Source organism: Urocampus carinirostris, chromosome 18 (assembly GCF_059441175.1).
Source record: "Urocampus carinirostris isolate Australia breed hairy pipefish chromosome 18, RoL_Ucar_1.0, whole genome shotgun sequence".
NCBI classification, from domain to species: Eukaryota; Metazoa; Chordata; class Actinopteri; order Syngnathiformes; family Syngnathidae; genus Urocampus; species Urocampus carinirostris.
The window spans coordinates 4,062,833-4,082,706 of NC_142366.1; the positions used below are offsets into that span (position 1 = coordinate 4,062,833).

Genomic DNA, 19,874 nt, shown 5'->3' on the forward strand with positions numbered 1-19,874 from the left:
TTCTTCTTTGTTCATTTGAATCTGGACAACTATCAGGTTCTCAAACAAGTTAATGCACTCTTGAGGAAGGTACCGTTGCCCCTATTGTAAAATGTGGTTGAAATGACAGTAAGCAGGAACCAAGGTAAAGAGCTCAAAAACATTGTATTTAATAATAGTGTCAGAGTTTCTCATACCATTGAAAGAAAGGGTTTGTTCGGTTAATATCCGCAAGTATAATATTAGTTTCCAATGCTATGCAGATGACACTCAACTGTATGTGCCACTGGAGACAACTGGACATGGACAGTTAAGTTGTAGAAATCTGGAGGCTTGCCTTACTGAGATTCAAATATGGATGTCACTTAATTTTTTTCGCCTTAACCCAGAAAAAACGGAAACGTTGATTATTGGTCCAGCTCATTGTCGTGAGTTCTTTTCAAACACTGCCCTGAATTTGTTCGATGCTGTCCCAATCAAGGGTTTTAATTCATGCGTTTATTACTTCTCAGCTTGATTACTGCAATGTATTGCTTTCTGGTCTCCCCATGTCTAGCTTTAAAAGTTTGCAGCCAGTTCAGAAAGCGGCAGCTAGACTTTTGACTAAGACAAAAAAGTTTGAGCATATTACTCTTGTATTGGCCAACTTGCACTGGCTCCCATTCCACTTAAGATTTGACTTTAAGGTTCTCTTATTAACATAGAAATGTTTGCATGGACTTGCACCCTCTTATCTCTCTGATTTGATTTCCCCCTATATTCCTGCACGGAGTCTGCGCTCGGAAAATGCCGGTCTACTTGTGTCTCCAAGAGCCAAGAAGTCTGCAGGCTTGAGAGCGTTCTCCATCCGGGCCCCGGTGCTATGGAATGCCCTGCCTCCGGAGATAAGATCTGCAATCTCAATGGAAGTTTTTAAATCTAGACACACTTCTATTCAAAAGCGTATGATTGATGCCCACCTCATATTTTGTATTGTCCTGTCTTTTTCCGACTGCCTGTCTGGTGGTGATACGAAGGAGAAGGACGATTTGAGATGAGTCAGCGGACAAGTGTCTGACCTGAAGCATGTCAACGCCTGTATTGACCAGCTGGCAGAAATGGGAAGCTGCGTCGTGGCCGTCATAGACTTTCTGGACTAATTTACAGGCTGGGGGCGTCGGTCCTGCCCTGGACTTTCTGGACAAATTTTCAACATGTTACCTAGTGTTTACTATGTTTGTGTACTGTAATGCTATATCTATTTCACCCTGGTCATCTTGGAAGGGCGATTACCACTTGTGAGGCCCCTTCTCAAGGTTTCTCTTTTTCCTTACGCTGAGGTTTTGAGTTGTTCCTTGCCCGCATGTTGGTTTAAGATCAGGGGTTTGTGTAATTGTAATCCTGTGCAGTCCTTTGAGACATTTTTGTGATTAAGGGCTACATAAATAAATGTGACTTGACTTGACTTGACTGAATTTTGTTCGGTGAGCAGAGGCAGAAAGGGTTGGGGAGGGGGGCTGATTGGGAGGTTGTTTGCCGCAGCAGCACATTGAGCATGAGAACGGTTCAAGAGAAATTGCAATATGGGGGACAAAAAGGAAAGTTAGTTTTAAAAAAGCTGGGAAACGATACTTATTTTGACTGACTTTAATAAGTCTGACCATCCTACTCTAAAGAAGGGGTGGGCAAAGTACGACCTGACAATTTTTATAATATGGTCCACTGAACAAAAAGTTAAAAGACAACAAAACTAAAAATTAAAAAAAGTTGTGTTTTGCTGCTACTCCTGCTCCCTAAAAAATCTTTTTTTGGTAAAGCATTTTGCACTGCATTGTATACATTCAAATAATGCCATTATCAATATCATTTTTAAATCGTTCATTTTTCTGTTTTTACATTTTTTTGTTCATCAAAACTGTTAACTATTAAAAATCATATCACGGAATGGATAAAGAAAATTTTCATATAATTAATTTATTTTCGTAGTAGTATTTCGAGTCGAAAATGGTTCTTAGAATTCAAAATAATCCAATTTGCAAATCAAACATGCTGTTCATGGAAGTATCTGGCAGATGGCTCTAATGCACCGCGAGACCATCAACATTTTCAATACAAAATGACGATTGCTTGAGTTTTTGAAATTTTCATAGCTTTCACAGATAAGAAGCGTTTGTAATTATATATTAACTGGCAAAGTAAACTACCGACAATTTGTTGTATTTGGTAGCACTGTAGGATCATTTTAACTGTGGTTTGTCCACACCTGGCCAAAGTGACACAAGCTGGACCGACTGGTGAAAAGTCTCTCACTTGAATGACTTTTACAAGTGCGATGCAGAATGTAGAACACGACAAACGGAGACGAGGGTGCTAACATGACATACTTAAGTCAAGTGAGTCTGTATGTCTGGCATGTTTTGGTGGAGGCCTTTCAAAGCTTGGCCTCTAAAAGGCTTCCCTGACCTCACGGCGCAGCCATCCCAAGTCTATTTTCAAATTGATTCTCTGTGGTGCTATCACAGGAGCCACTCACGTTCTCGCCCGACGGCCCAAGCGTTTAGGAAAAATGGCGGGATATGGGCAGGGTTTCCCTTTCAGAGGCTTCCCGCAAAACCTTCACCTTGTTGTTTGTGCAGGAATAATACATTAGGACAGAGGCCAGGAACCTTTTTGACGCAAAAAGCCCTGAATGCAAAATACATGTACATAAATATATACAATATTATATTTTTCTATTATATTTTTTATACTTATATTTTTTATATATTTTTTTCAAGTGATCTATAGGTTACAGTTTTGCCTACACCAGGGGAGTGTGATATGCTCCCTCAATAAAATGTGCTTAGCTGGTGTTTTAAGGTGTTTACAGATGGTTCTGCGGGTTTTTATCATAAATTGTCTCAACAATGAACAAATTCTTTAATAAACTTCCATATAAAGGATTCCTTTGAGACTCATAAAAAGAGCCTTAAAAGAGCCTCATCTGAATTGCGAACCATACGTTCCCAACTGCTGGAATAGAAGAAAGATTAGCCAGCCGCTAGCGTACCTTGAAGTCCAACCACCCAAATATTGTGAGTGGGACTAACACATTAGCGAGAACCACCACATAACTTGTACACTTGATTCACATTTCTTCATTTATGATCGGCTTGACATGAAATGTAATCCCCGGGCCGCTGCTGTCCTGCCCTGATGAGATGAGGACACTTGAGAGCTGACGTATATGACCGCTGATTGGATTTCATCAAGGCTGCCTGACCCCATTCAGAAGCCACGAGTCACAACACCGCTGCAACCAGGGGGAGTTGAAGGAGATGTCACTGTTTTTATTATTGAAGGTGGTGGCACTGACCTGTCTGTTTAGTCCTACGAAGATTGAGGGCAATAGTTAAAAAATAGACATGTATTTATTTTGGTGCCTACGTTAAATGCTAAATCATGAATGCATTTAATATAATATAAATGCATTTCTCTTCTTATTCAGTTAAAAATCTTGAAAGCTTTATAAAGACTTTGCGAAGGGGTGATACAATATTGTAATTTTACTGTATATATTTGCCATGGGTAGCAAGCCTCAGAAAGGAGAAATAAAATCATGATAACCATGGAAATCAAGCGTGCGACTATCTAGAAATAGGAACAAAGCAAACAAATCTTTGCCATCGCTAAGTTTCATGGCCGCAACCAATCAATGATAGAGAATACTATCAAAAATAAAGACATAAAGCAGCGAAATCTATGCGCATGACATTCCTCGTAAGTTTTTTGTTTTCTTGTCCTCCCCTGCATCCACCCTCTACTCCACTCAACCAGCAACATAACGTCACACCACAGGTAAAAAAATGTTTTCGCTTTATATGTCTGCTCATTTATCATTAATCAGTTACATGTGTATAACACATAGATAGTGCTTACTAGACATTAAATGGTTTTTGGGCGTAGCAAGGATTTGGAAGACATTTTCTGCGCATTCCTTTAGGCATTTTCACTTTGCAATCCCCACCAAGGAGCAGATTCCTGTTGTAAAACAGATCTTACAGTAAGACTCCACAGATAAAATTGGAATTTTTTTGGTTACCAATGGAACAAAAATTGGATTTGAAAGTTGTCAAGTGAAGGTCAAGCCCATCATACTCTAAACTACCTGGTTAACCACAACCTGACGAGTTTTGCTAAAATGCAAATTATGGCCCACTCAGACTTCTCATGGAACTGTTTGCAAAACGTTTCTACATTTAAAAAGTCCAAAGGTACACTACGGACAATTTTGTGTTTTTCATTAAAAAGTCATTTTTTTATACATCAAATGAGTTGCCCAATGTCCGTGTTCTTTTTCCATGATAATATTTTTTTTGTTGGCCAATTCCAGATATGCCTTTTTGTTACCACTCTGCCTTAAATGCCAGCATCTTTTCACTGTAATTGTTGACACTGGTGTTTTGCGGCAACTATTTATCATAACTTATAGTTAAGGGCCTTTAAGGCGTCTATTTCTCAAACTCAATACTCTAATATATTTGTCCTCTTTCTTGGTCACGCACCCACTTTCTTTCTACAATGATTGGAGCCTGTTTGTGCTGTTCTTTGTGCTGTCCATTGTAGTAAATCTTCGGTTTCTTAGCCATTTTATTTTTATGAAATAGCTTTCATTTCTTGGAACAAGAATAGACGGTTGAGTTTCGCATTAAAGTTTTCTTTTCTAGCCATTTTGAAAGTTTAATTACACACAAACACACAAATGTGACGATCCAGATACTCGAACAACACCAAGGAAAGTCCATTTTATAGCTTCTCTAACAAGCTAAAATGTTTTTCAACTTTGCTAACAAGGGTTTCCTACAAATCCATTAGCCTTATACCACAACTAGCAAACACGATTTACCATTAGAACACATGCGTGCTGGTTGTTAGAAATCGGCCTCTATTCACCAATGTATTGCATTAAAAACCGACATTTATCACACTAATAATGTATGGGGTGTATTTCTGATCAGTTTAATATAATTTTTATCGGAAAACAGTGCTTTTCCTTAAAAAAAAGGACATTCCTAAGTGACAAAAGACTTTTGAATGGCATTGTATAACACATAAGAGCATTGATCTCAAACTTGTAAACCTCCTTCATTTTCAGCTATCACAGTCATTTACAATGTTTATAATGTATGTAGTGTATTTCTGATTGGTTTCATGTTATCTTTATTGAAAAAACTGTGCATTTACTTATAAATAACGACATTCCTATGTAACCCCAAACTTCCAAACTGTAATGTATAACCCATGGGAGCCTCTCAAACCTTCACAGCCACTTCATGGAACTTTCAAACAGGATTGAAAAATCTGAACTTTTCACAGTTTTTCTAACTTACAAGTTCTGTAGTTCATACCTTGGCAGCAACAGAAGATCCAGGCTTCTCCAGAAGATCCCACAGTTTCTTCCTTTTCTCTGGGCAGCAGGTGTTGTCGAACTCACCGTCGCCCTCACGTTCCCTCAAAGTCTCAGCCTCTCGGCGCAGTTCCTCGTTCATCTGCTCCTTTTTCTGGTGGTACCTGGCCTGGCAACAGGACTCCAGGTAGATCTCGTCGACCCCCCAGAAGTCCAACTCTTGGCCAAAAGAAAGCGCGCACATCTCCTCCATCATGTGCAGCTTGCCCGTGCGGTAGAAATTCAAGATGGATGTGAAGGCCCCCGGGTGGCGGTCAAAGAAGTACTCGTTCTCGCTCAGGCTGTAGTCATCGCAAACCTCCATCAGGGAATCGTGCGTGTTGCAGTCTCGGAGTTTGCCGAGGCGGGTCCGAGGGAGTCGATCCAGAGTCCGCCACAGGACTTCGTGGTTGAGCCCGCCCACGTTCAGGCGGACCCTGCGGGACCGGGCTTTGGTACGGACGATGTCGATGGGTTCCGGTGGCACGGTAGGGGGGGGTAGCGTGTTGGCGGGCTTCAACCCGGCCGGACCCTGCTTCTCCGCCATGATCTCTCAAAAACCAAATAGACTTCAAGGATTTGGAAAACTCCACTGATGAGAAGCTAAAAACAGGCGCCGGGTCCTTTAAAGGCAAGTCTCTCCATGGCTGAGGAAATAGAGCAAAGCTTGAATGATGAAGCACTCAGTGGTATTACAAATTCCGGTAATGACCCGGTTTCATTCGGTCTCCAGGAAGGTGGTGGCCTGTATCAATCATGTTGCTATCAGAGTCGATATTTCTTATGATGGGCGAGATGAAAACCACATTCCTGAGAAATCTAATTTCAGCGGTTATTAATGTTACACTTACACTGAAAAATGTGTCCACTGCATTTAAATCTCATGTTTGGGTCTCAGAATTGTTTCTACCATATTTGTCCCTAATCATCTATTTATTTTATCACATCAACCCATGTGTTGAGGTAGTTATTTAAGAATATGAACAAGGACAATATTTTTATGTCAAACAACATAAAGAATGTAAAGTTTGAACTGTAACATAAAGGCAAGATAACTTTAACAACTTTGAAATCCTACTCATTTTTTACTGAATTAATGGATTGATCAAATTGACATAAATGTTTTTATCGAAATCCCTGTATCATTCAAAAAGAAAGGTTTTTTCAACCCCCCCCAAAAAAATCACTTCATTATAATGTTCTTTCATTTGGACTTGTGATATTTATATTTAAAAGTAAATAATAATAATAATTTTATATATATATATATATATATATATATATATATATATATATATATATATATATATATATATATATATATATACATATACATATATATATATATATATATATATATATATATATATATATATATATATATATATATATATATATATATATATATATATATATATATATATATATATATATATATATATATATATATATATATATATATATATATATATATTCATTCATTCATTTCTTCATTATCTGCACCTCAGTAGGGTCGCGGGGGTGCTGGAGCCCATCCTAGCTATCTTCCAGCAGTGGGCAGGGGACACCGTGAACTGGAAACCAGAGTGCCAGAAGGAGACCCACGCAAGCACTTAGAGAACATGCAAACTCCCCACAGAAGAGTTTTGGGAGATTACCCTGGTTTGTTCCGTTAATTCAGTTCCAAAATATATGTCATTTTTAGATGTTTATTTTCAGAATAAATCATGTCTACTATATCATTTTGAGGCCAAAATCCTCTATTTATTTAGTTTAAATTTTTTATTTTAAAATGTGATTTTGAAAAGAACCAATGTCCAGAAGACATATTGTGCCGTAAAAGACAATTTATTCGAAACATTAACGTATTTTCAACCTCTTTTTTTGGGTGTCTTCATTGTATAAGAATTCAAATAGTAAATTCCTTTCGGTGCCTTGCTCAAGGGGCTTGAAACCTCTCCTCCACCCTCTCCCGTAAGCACTTGGCCACGGCGTCAACTCCTAATCTCACTATTATAAAGTCAATGCGAGACAAGCCATGCGGAGCAGGAATCAAATGGCATTTTACACTTGACTTGCTGAAAAAATATTTGCGGCACGAGCCTTTAACAACGCAACACCTCCATTACTACCTTGAAATATATCAATATCCATATATTTTTAACAGTATTCCACCACCTGCATGTACTAAATAAAGTCCGTAAAAGGGTCTTATCTTACCGAGATAGTTCAGGTCCATCCAATGCAAAGTCCTTCTATGCAGGCGGGATCCCCCCTCGCCTCCATCCCGTTCTGGTCCAGTTAGGGGTCCGAGTCCGATCCACATGCATGGCGCAGGGAGCGCACGCCCCGCATGTTGAGAGTGTGCTGCTAGTACCTCCTAAACGTCTTCTCCTAATGCTCCATCATTGCCGAGAGAGAGGGAGGAAAAAGAAATAGGGTCCCGCCTCCGCCAGGGCGCTCGCTTGTTGCGCCGAGAGGGGAGGGAAGATAGTGTACAACGCACACATACAGCAGAGCGGAGAGCCCAGGGGCTAAGAGAGGCTGAAAGTAAGAGAGGCAGAAAGAGAAAGAGAGAGAGAGAGAGAGAGAGAGAGAGAGAGAGAGAGAGAGAGAGAGCGAGAGAGAGAGAGAGAGAGAGAGAGAGAGAGAGAGAGAGAGAGAGAGAGAGAGAGAGAGAAAACGAGTGTGGTAGAAAGATAGAAAGAGTGGAAAAAGAGGGAGAAAAAGAGAGAGAGAGAAAGTGAGATAAAAAGAAAGAGCAAAAGAGAGAAACAGAAATAGAGAGATAATGAGAGTGTGTGTAAACGAAAGAAAAAGAGAGGGTGAAATGGAAAGAAAAAAGAAGAGAGAGAATGAAAGGGGGGGAAAGAAAGAGATATAAAGAAAGTGAGAAATAAAAAGAAAGTGAGGAAAAACAAAAAGAAAGGGAGACAAAGTGAGAGAGACAGAGAAAGAGAAATATATAAGGAAACAGAGAAAAAGAGTAAATGGTAAAATGTAAATGGTGTGCTTTTATATAGCGCTTTTCAAGTCAATGAAGACTTCCCAAAGTGCTCTACAATGTGCTTCACACTTACCCATTCACACACACTAACACACCAATAGCGGCCTTGCAACCATGCAAGGCGCAAACCTGCTTATTGGGGGTATTAGGGGCTCTACCTCCTGAGCTAATGCTCCACCTCAGAAGTAATGAGAGAAAAAAAGAGAGAAAAAAGAACTTAAGGAAGAAAGTGGCGCCTAGCCTTGGCGACATCCAGTGGACATATTTAAAACTGCAAGTCATTTTTCTCCTGCGCCTCTCTTGGCTTTGTCGTGGGCCAGATTAAGATCGTTGGCGGGCCTAACCCTACCACCACGCCGCATTTTTGACACAGGTGCTCTAGGGAATTCATTTTGCAATTTCGAGCTCTGTTTTTATGTGACTGGAGAGAAAGAAGAACTAAAGACAGGGAGATGAACTAAAAGATAGAGCTATAAAGAAGGAGAGAAACAAAGAAAGAAAGAGAGAGAGAAAGATAGAGAGAAATTAGAAAGAATGGAAAGAGAGAGAAAGAGAGAAGAAAATGACACGAAGCAGGAGAAAAAGAAAGACAGATAGAAAAAGAGAGAGAAAGGAGACAGAGTGAGAGAGAGAAACAAAGAAAGAGAGAACAACCGAGAGAAAAAGAGAGAATAAATCGAAAGAGAAAAAGAGTGAAGAGAGTGAGAGATGACTAGAGAGAAACACTCAACGAGAAAGAAACAGTAAGAAAGTAGAAGAGAGAGAAAGCAGGAGATGAGAGAAAGAGAGACAGAAAGAGAGAAAGAAACATGAAGAAAGACAGAAAGATACTGATAAAAAGAGAAAAATGAGCGACACAAATAGAGAGAGAGATTAGATTAGCGCGTTAGAGATCAAGAGAAGACGTGAAAGAAAGAAAGGAACAATCGGACACAAAGAGCAAAAGAAAGAGCAAAAGAGAGAAAAAGAAAGAGAAAGAGAGAAAAGAAAGAGATGCAGGGAGACAGAGAAAGGGGGACAGGGTATGAGAAAGGTAGAGAGAAGAGAGACAGAGAGAGAATGAAAAGGAGAAAAAAATGGACATAGATAAAAAGAGAGCAAGAGTGGAAAAATAACATAAAATCACAAGAAAATTAGATATGGTCCCTCTCAAAGGCGCTGATTGACTGAACAGGTGGAAGAGATAAGGCAGGGCATTATCACCTTCTACTGTTAAGGACTGTAAATGACCTTTTATTTTTTCATCCTTGCATTATTGTTGGCAAGAAAAAGGCCTGCGACCAATGTTCCCTCTAAGCTGCGCGCGTGTGGAATCGCGCACTGCCTGCACATTCTCAGCGCACAAGAAAATCTAGCCAGGGCACAAAAATCAGGGCTCGAAATTGCTAATTCAGAAGCGAATTAAGTCAAAGTTACAGTGCATGAAGGTAAAAATACACAGGTTCCCCTGATGCTGTTTTCTAAATGCGGTATTTGGAAGTCAATGTCGAACGAAGTTGAAAAGTAAAGTCAGTAGAGTTTTTCGAGAACCGTCTTCCTCGGCTCGGCTCACTAAAGAGAACCGGCTCTTTCGGGTCCCAAACGGCTCTTCAGGTTGTTTTTGCTTCTTTAATCCCTACACGACCAAATATTATTTAAAATTGTGCACAAAATGACTTAAAGGAAGTGGGTAAATAGAACAAAAAAAATACCAAAATGAAAAAGCAGTGAAAAGCTGAGAAAAAAGAAACAAAAGGAAGAGAAAAAAGAAGGAAAATTTGAGAAAAAAGCCTGAAAAAAAAAGAAAAGATAGAAACAAAGGAAAAGTAAATAGAGAACAAAAAGAAAAAAGGTAACAGCTAGAAAAAAAATAAACACAATGAGATTCTTTTAAAGGAATTAAAAAAAACCTGAAAAAAAGACAGGGAAAAAGAAGAAAAAGTTTGTGTTGCATTCAAATAATTTCCAATTATACCAAGTCAATCTTGTTGCCCACATTGTACTTCCACAAAAAAAAAAAAGTGATTAAATACAGTCCTGTATCTTGCAACCGACTAAATAAGCCCCCAAAAATGTTAGTCAAGTCAAGTCAAGTCATTTTTATTTGTATAGCCCTTAATCACAAAAAGTCTCAAAGAGCTGCACAGGTTATTGCACAGACTATTATTTCAGACTATTACTACACCATCCCCTGATCTGAAACCAACACGCGTCAAAAGATACCAGGAAAAAAAAAAGCAAATCTTGTGAAAGAATTGTTGTAAAAACAAGTGATGTTTGTAGGCCATAAAACCTTTGCAATAATACATTAGTCAATTCATTCAAAAGTGAATTTTTTTTTGCATTGCCGGAAACTCAGCAAAATGTAACTTGATGTCAAGTTTTGGACATGTTTGATAATGATTTAGTTGCCACACTTGGTATTGCCGTTGCTCACTGTTGTTTCAAGACTTTGCGGAACGCTCAGACCCGTGGAAAATTAGAGGGAACGTTGCCTGCGACCCACCGAAAACGGGTATGCAACCCAATTTTGGATTTCGAAAAACTGCCCTAAATCATCGAGATTTTAGCTACTTAAGTAAATATTTGTCGATTTTTATTGTTCTTGTGTTTAGTTGAAACCCCAAAAAATAGCAGATGTTGGAAACTACTAATTTGACAAATTTTATGTTAGTTACAATCTTAATGTTGTTTTTGATGTCAGATATGGAAAACACATTTTTGGTTTGTCCAATCTGCAGACAAAATAATGGACAGATGACTAAAGCGTAAACAGAAACCTGAAAGGCAGCCTCGAAAGCAGACTCACCTGTCCGCCAGGTAATCAAAACCCACTTCAACATCCACTTAGAAATGTGTAATGATCCACCTCACTTGTCGCCTTTCAATGAATGAATACAGATATTCAGGTTTGCAGAACTCATTATTAGAGAAAGAGCAAAAGAGAGAAAGAGAAATAGAGAAAGAATGAGAATTAGCTACATTGACGACTCTCTCCAGGGTTCACCGTTTTCATTGCCAAATTCAAGCACTTTCAAAGGAAGGAAAGCCAGTACCGATCAAAAGAACATGTTTTGTTGTTGACTTAGGGCTCGATAGGTGTTGGCTAATAAGTGAGTTCAATACGGAAGACAAAAAAAAAAAGAAAAAAACAGAAATATGAACCAAATTCGTAATAATTTGATAATATTAAAGGATCGGAAGCAGAGTGCATTTCATCTTTCAATCTTAGAGACTGCTGATCTTTTGCTTTTTGTTTCATTTATCTTAATTTATATTTTTTTGTGTGTTTCTCAGAAGATCTTTGCCTGAATTGGTTATAATACAATGATACATAGTTATTTGTTTGCATTATCTCATTTATTTGTAGCAATGAAGAGTTCATATTTTGAACTTATTTAATAGTTTTGCATTTTAAGGGATTTTGTGTTGTTGTTCGGCTTTATTTTTGTACAGTGTATAAAAAGCTAAGATTGTTTTGTATTTTACAAAAAGAAAATGTAGATCTGTGGATATTCTAATTTATATTTGCCCTGCAAAACATAAAACTACTTATTACTAAATCAATTAGTGCATAATGTTTTTTTTTAATATATCGATAATACATAATTAAAAAATAAATCTGAGGAGCCGTTTGGGAGTTTGACAGTGAGCTGAGCCAAATGAGCCGGTTTTCTGAATAGAGCTGTCCTTTATAATGCTACCAGTAGAGGGTGGTGACGATTCACATGACAACACAATAATGACAAACCACCAAAACAGGCATCTCGCGTCATTTTCACACACTTTAAAAAAATGTCTTCATTCATTGCATGTTCTATAGAGTCAAATCATCAGATAGTCAAAAAACATGGCAACAATTTAGATAGAGATAGATAAATAGAGATAGATAGATACTTTATTCATCCCCGAAGGGAAATTCACATTTCCAGCAGCATCCCTGAGCTGAGAACAATACAATAATAAAGCAAAAAGAATACAATATACAAACACCCAGTGTGACGTGCATTTTCAAGCACCCTAAATTCAAGCATTTTCCTGATCTTGATAAATATATTGAAAACCCAACATGTTAAAGGTCTGAATTTATCTGGTGCTTTTCAAGTCTATGAAGACCTCCCAAAAGCGCTTTACAATGTGTTTCACACTTTCCCCCTTTTACAGACTAACTAACTGATAGCAGTATCTGCTATCAGAGGCATTAGGGATTTAGTGTTTTGCCCAGGAAAAATTCGACATACAACATGGAGGAGCAGGAAACCGAACCTGTGACCTCTTGATCCCAAGACGAGCGCTATACCTCCTGACCCAATGTCGCCCCACGAACCAGAGCTCGAAATTGCAAAATGAATTAAAATTCAAGCATTTTTTAAGGATTACAAGCACCCGTACACTCTCTCACTCTCAATCATATGAATACAGGGGATTCCAGGGGATATGGCCTCCTCTCCTTAAATTTTCTCTTTACAATGCGGAATAAGGTCTTTTTTTAGCCCTCTTTACAACATTTTCCCCGCTAAATCACAACAAAAATTCACACTTCGCGTTGTTTGAGTGTACTGCAAGTTACGTATCTAAGATGCCAGTGCGCCATTGGTCAAAGTTATATAAAATGGTGGTGGTGAACTCCTTCCCACAATGCCTTTCTCTCTTCATGCAGTTCAAAATCTTGACTTTGCAAGTTGGTGATACAATACGGTATCATTTTGTATGCTATTTATTCACTATGGATCCTCAGAATTGTAGTAGCGCAGTGGTCTCAAACTAGTGGTCTGTGGGCCATATGCGACCTCCGCCATAAAATGAAAGCTTGATTTTAGTGCAAGGAGCACAAGGTTGATATGTATGCTAATTTGTTCGGCAAGGCTCTAAATTCTCACATTGAAGATCAATGTATGTCCAATCTGCAATACGGTTGACTATCTACTTCCTGATTCAACCCTTCGCAGTGCGTACACATCACAAAATATAAGTTTCAACAAATTAGCAAATTAGAACTGAAACTTACATGTGACTCTTGATACATTTCTGCCTTTGAAAACATGATTCAGCCCAACTTCTCTTTCTGACCACCCCCAAGTAAATTGAGTTGTTCATATGTTCTTAAGGTAGAAGCACAATTATAGGCGGTTTAGCTGCAGCATAAAGTTAAAGGCTCAGTGTGTTTTATTTAGCGTCTCCTGGTGGTTAAAAAAAAACAATAATTTAAAAAACCAAAAAACATATTGCGGTCCACATGGTGATAGTTTAAGTCCCACGCCTTAATATGAAAGTAAAAGGAACAGTGTGTATGATTTAATAATCCGATGTCGATATATTCTGTCGTGCAACCAAAAACAAGTAAGGCTACAATCAACGGGGACTCAAAGTAAGCATAAAAAAAGATTTTTAAATAAAACATTTTTATATAATTATTATCAATAATGTCATCAAAGTGACAGTGTGTATATTTCAACACTAGGTGTCTCTTTATTATGGAAAACAAGTGATCCAAAGCACAAGAAAAAATACAAACTATAGGGACTCTAACTGACCAAAAGGAGCATTTTTATTCTAATTTTTTTGTTGCCCAGCCTTTTGTAGGAAATTTATTTTTTGAGTACCCGAGCAGCAAGATGTTGGACAAAAATGTCAGCTCTCTCTAGGTGAGGCCCATGTTATCCGAAATAGATTTAAATTTCTCAACCATCAAGAAAATTCACATTCATATGATAGTTTATGTATATTTTTGTTAATTATGTCAATCAACGTTATTTTGAATGCACGTTTTTTTTACCACGAGGAGGCAATAAATAATACACAATCGCCCTTTAAGTGCAGCCATAGCGGATGATGGTTTTATTTACTTCTGATTTTTTTTCTTCACTATTTATTCTTAATGTTTTTTTCATTTTCTTTTGAACATTTTGAAAAGGGATATATGAAAACTGTGGAATTCATCCATCCATCAATTATCTGCACCGCTTATCCTCAGTAGGGTTGTGGGGGTGCCGGTGCCCATCCAAGCCATCTCTGGGCAGTGGGTAGGGGACACCCTGAGCTGGTTGCCAGACAGTCGCAGGGCACACAGAGACAGACAACTCACTTGCTCATTCACACCTAGGGACAATTTGGACCAGTCAATTAACCTGAATTGCATGTTTTTGGAATGTGGGAGGAAACTGGAGTGCCCTGAGTAAACCCAGGCAAGCATGGGGAGAACATGCAAACTCCCTACAGGAAGTTTCGACCTCATGACCTCAGAACTGTGGTGCAGACGCGCTAACCACACAGCCGCTGTGCTGTCCAACAGTGGATTTTTTTTTTAAACTTTTTCAAAGAAAAAACCCATTTGGCCCTATTACAACCAGACCCAAGCTCTAGCGGCCCTCAAGTAAATTGAGTTAAAAAAACTCCTTATTAAAAAGGACACTGTGAATTTTTTAGGGCCTCCTAGTGGTACCAAAACATTAATTCAATTTTTTTTAAAAAAACATTGTTTTGAAGAATAAGCAAAAATACATGAACTATCATACTATAAACTATCAATGTTAATTTCTATAATTATTGATAGGTCGAGAAATTTGTATTTCTTTTTTTGCGTTACACATTAGACAATACAGTTCCATCTGGTGGTCAGATATTACACATGTACCTTTAAACAATAGGCAAAAATATATAAACGATCATGTAAACGTGCATTTTTAAAATAATTGGCTGTCAAATAATTAGCCTTTATTTGATACAAGATGATTCTCACCTAGAATGAGCTGACATATTTGGCTGCCATCTTGCTACCAAGACTCTTTTTTTATTATTTTCTTTCTTTGGCATGTCGTCAAAATCTTAAAAACAAACAACAAAAAAAAAAAGAAAACATTTAGTACGTATTAAAAAAATGTTCCACTCTAAGATAATTTGTGCTTATTTTCAGTATTATTTTCTTTTTTCTTTTCATGTTTTCATAATTTGATGTCCTTTTCCCCCTTCACCCTCTTTCTTTATTTTTGCTTTTCCTTTTTGTTTCTTTTTTTCCTTTGCTTTCCTTTTTTGTATTCATTTTTGCCCACATTTGTAATACAGCAACATCTAGTGGTCAAATATTACACACTGTCCCTTTAAAAGGGCCGTTATGGGGGCGTTGAGACGGGCCCCCTTGGGACAGCCATGATGGCAAATCACATACGTAGCCGATGAATTATTTGTATCAGCCGTGTTGCCTTTTGAAAGTGTACATCTGGCATCCAAAAGTTCACGCGGTACAGCAGGGGTCGGGAACCTATGGCTCGCAAACATATATGGCTCTTTTTATGAGTACATATGGCTCGGAGGTAAAATAGAACGTATGCAATCTTTCATTATGTTGCTTCGTGCAAAGCCAATCGTCGCACATGAAGCCGAGACAATACTGTTTGCACCAAGGGTTTGGTGCAGTACATATACAGTAATGTAGGACACAATTTAAACTTAAGTTTACAGTCAAGCTGTCACACCAACAGACCCCGTTTTAGCTGTGCATCTCTAATTAAACCGTTTATATTGAAGCTCATTAAACAATCAACAATCACTGTTGAAACACTTTATGAGGAACAGCCACTGAACAAATTGCAAGAACCAAACAAAAAACTAAACAAAAACAACAGCCGAAACAACATTGCAGTGTTGGAGAATATCTTCCATGTTCAAATCATTCTTCAAAGTCCAGTCTTCGTTGTTCGTAAGTGGTGTCCTTATTTTCCCTATACCCTACAGTGCACACCCACTGCTCCACAGTGGAGGGATTTTGTTTGTACCATATTCTTGTGATTACTTTTTTGCTAACTATCAGTAAATATTTAACCAGGGACTCTTCCTTTATCTGTAATATTTCTTCTGTCAGATGGCCTAAGTAGAGCACATGGAATGTGAATAGTTATTCCAATATTGAATGAATAAATGAAAACTTTATTCGAACATTAAAATAAAAACAGAACAAAAACAATAACCTAACAACAAAATAATATTACATAATATGTTCGAAAAGGGGTAGTCAGAAGCAAATGCTTATATTCCCTACCCCTTCATCTTCCCTATTAAACGCACCAATTATAAAGCAACAATTGTAATACTATTAATAATAACAGTTATGATATAACAACAGCAACAATAACACAAAATTAATCATAGTTCTAGACGCACTATTCCCAATCTCTCGTATCACTCATACCCGATTTTCTTCATCTTTGTATTCCGCTAGGAATCTCATCTCATCTCATTAGCAGCACCCCTTATCCTCAGCCCATCTCAGCAATCATCGGGCAGGGGACACCCTGAACTGGTTGCCAGCCAATCGCAGGGCACACAAGGACAGACAACTCGTTCATTCACACCTAGGGACAATTTGGACCGGCCAATCCACCTGAAATGCGTGTCTTTGGAATGTGGGAGGAAACCGGAGTGCCTGGAGGAAACCCACGCAAGCAAGGGGAAAACATACAAACTCCGCACCGGAAGTCCGGTAGCTAGATTTGAATCCACGCAGGAGGTTCCCAAGACCTTAGAACTGTGCCGCACACGCGCTGACCACTGCCCCGCTGTGCTGCCCTCCGCTAGGAATGTTTTTTTTTTTGTATTTAAATTTGAACAAGTGAATAGTTGGACATTGTTTGATCTCGCCTTACAAACTGTTCCAGAGCTTGACTCCACACACAGACACACACATACTTCTCCTGGTGGTTCTCACCTTTGGGTTCATGAATTCACTACAGCCCCGTAAGTTATAATTTCCTACTTTCCGAATGAATAATTTATGGATGTTTTCTGGCACTATGTTTTTGTTGACTTTAAATAGCAGATGTGCAGTGAAAAAATTTACTAAATCATCAAATTTTAATCATTAGGGCTGCAGGTATAAAATATTAGTATCATATCCTACCCAGTGTTTAGTTCTAATTGCACGTTATTGGAGGATAAAAAGGGGCTGTAGTGAACTTTTGTAATTATTGCCCCATATTAGGGATATTGTGAAGGCTCTTTCAAAAAAAAGTATATGACCTTATGAGAGTTAGATTTAGAAATAGTTACTTTCCCTGGTAATAAGTTATTTTGACTCCAGAGTAATTTGGTTCCTTACTCGGTTACTTTTTGGAAGAAGTAGTGTGTAGCCATTACTAATTATTTTTTCAAAGTAACCTTCCCAACACTGATCATGTTATATATGTACATCAAATTAGAACTTTTTTCAAATTTACATATTAGCGAATTGCCAGAGGTTTTGGTCCACCACCATACGGACATGTAATTCTCTGAAAAAAATCATGTCTGATGCCAGGGGGTTTACTGTACAAGCAAAAATATTTCTGAGATAAATTGACAGCATCATGGAGAAAGCATAAAAACCTGGAAACACTCCCACTCTTTCATCTTCCCAGTGCATCATTATGCAAATCAAGCTTTTAAAAAATGAAAAAAAATTAGGGAAGGTTCCAGTCCTCCCTCGCAGTGAGACCACTGACTGCGAGCATAAATACGCAAGCACATTTCTTTTCGGTTCAATTTCTGGTTCTATTAATAGTAGGCCGCCATGTCAAGGTCTGCACGAAGTGCCCGCAGTGGGCAGCAGAGGCCTTGGCTTTATGGCCCGCCATAGCCTGGGGTCATTAATCACTTGTCACCTCTTCATCCGGCTACAAACACCTGTTCACCTCCGACTCTGCCAGGAGCAATGACTCCAAAATACACATAACAACAACAAGAACAACAACAACAACAACAACAAGTGTTAGGACTGTAATAATACATTGTGTTTGCATACCTTCCCCAACGGGAAAATTCAAACACTTTTCAAGCACTTTTGAGTCTAATTTTTCCATTCTTTCAGTAACTTCAAACGAAGAAATCCACTGCTTTGTGTTGGCATTGATGACTAAAACAAAGTCGCTCTCTTGTTGCTAGCACATACTATGTGCTATTTTGAGCTGTTCCTATCTATGATAGAGGATCTTTTTGTGTCACTGGGCTGCTATAAACAGAATTGAATTCTGCAATTCTGCTTCAACATTGCACGCTCAGCTTCAATAAATTGCACATGTTTACAAACAAGGAAAGGACTTAATAGGTGCTGGGTAATAATGGAGCACAATGGCACAATGGTTCTCAGACAATGTTGGGTGGGTGGGTTGTTCCTTTAACCACTAGGGTAGTAGGGGCAAAACAAATTGTGGGGTGTCTTGGGCAAGTACAGCCTGGTGGCACCCATCCCCTCCAGGGCAGCAAATGTTTCCACTCGGTCTCAAACCAGGGACCTTTCGCATAATATGCGAATGTGCAAACCACTGCACTACGAAAACACTGTCGTGATTGCCAATCTGGAGCACCTGCGGCGGCTTGATTGGCGGCAACAGCCCGGACAGATGATTGATGGACACTCCCTTTTTAAACCCCCGGTTTCCTCTCGATGATTGTCAGATCGTTGCGGACTGTTGTATTCCACTCGGTGAGCATTCCCCCACCGACTACGTTTCTGTTAAACCACTTCCTGCATGATCCTCGTTATTGACCCGTTTCTGGACCTGATTACGCCCGTTCTGCCTGCCTCCTGTTACCTGACCCGTTCTGCCTCGTTACCTGCCTGCCTCGTGCCTACGACCACGATTACGAACTCGACCACGCCTTTTGATCTCCAGCCCCGGCCAAACGACTTACTACTCCCGCATGTCTTCTTCCGAAGTGTCACTCCCGCCTCGCTCACTCCTGTTTTCCGTCAGTCCTCGGATCAAGCAAGCAAGCCTTACTCTCCTTCTCACTTTTCAAATAAAAACTGAGAAACGTACGCTATTGAGTCCTGCGTCCGTTCTGGTCTGTGACAGAACGATCTGACCACGAAATGTTCTCAGCGCGCGCAAGTGGAGACCAAAGTAACGCGGAGCCTCCTTTCTCCTTTGCAGCATTTGCAATGGGCTGAGGGCGCAGTCCAACAAACCACAAGTAACGTCACTGACCTGCTGCAACAAGTCCAGAAGCAACAACTTCTATATCAGCAACAACATCTCCTACTTCAGCAACAACAAGTAGCTAAACTTTCCCTCCCCGAGCACACGATCTCCGACGCCGGTAATGCCGTTTCCTACCTCTCACGCCTTCGGACCGGCAGAACCGCGAGTGGGCGAGCCTGAAAAGTTCTGTGGAGACCTGTCACAGGTCCGTGCATTTTTGACTCCTTTTCGATTTCCAACCTTGCAACTTCGTGTCCGAAGCGGCAAAAGTGGCTTTCACAATCAACCAGCTGACCGGAAGAGCTGGACTCTGGTGAACCGCTGAATTCGAGCGTGGCTCAGAGGCGTGTTCCTCATTTGATCCCTTGGCCTAGGAGATCGTGAAGGTGTTTGACACAGGATCTTCCTCGGCCGATGCATCCCGCTCCCTCCTGAATATCTGCCAGGGAAAATGCTCTATTTCTGACTACTCCACTGATTTCCGAACCTTGGCCAGTCAGAGTCACTGGAATGCCAAGGCGCTAGTCGACGCCTACCTCCATAGTTTGTCAGA

At 39.3% G+C, this 19,874-nt stretch overlaps 1 protein-coding gene across 1 annotated transcript in view; it reads right to left on the reverse strand.

The window, feature by feature from the left end:
* Positions 1-7,763, reverse strand: part of kcnb2b (potassium voltage-gated channel subfamily B member 2b) — a 115,682-nt gene extending 107,919 nt beyond the window's left edge. The window contains exons 1-2 of the mRNA XM_088322190.1: positions 7,604-7,763; positions 5,346-6,030 (exon numbers count right to left, since the gene is read on the reverse strand). Coding sequence (XP_088178316.1) covers positions 5,346-5,930 — 585 coding nt within the window. The 5' untranslated portion in view covers positions 5,931-6,030; positions 7,604-7,763. The remainder of the gene's footprint in view (positions 1-5,345; positions 6,031-7,603) is intronic.
* Between the last annotated feature and the right edge of the window lie 12,111 nt (positions 7,764-19,874).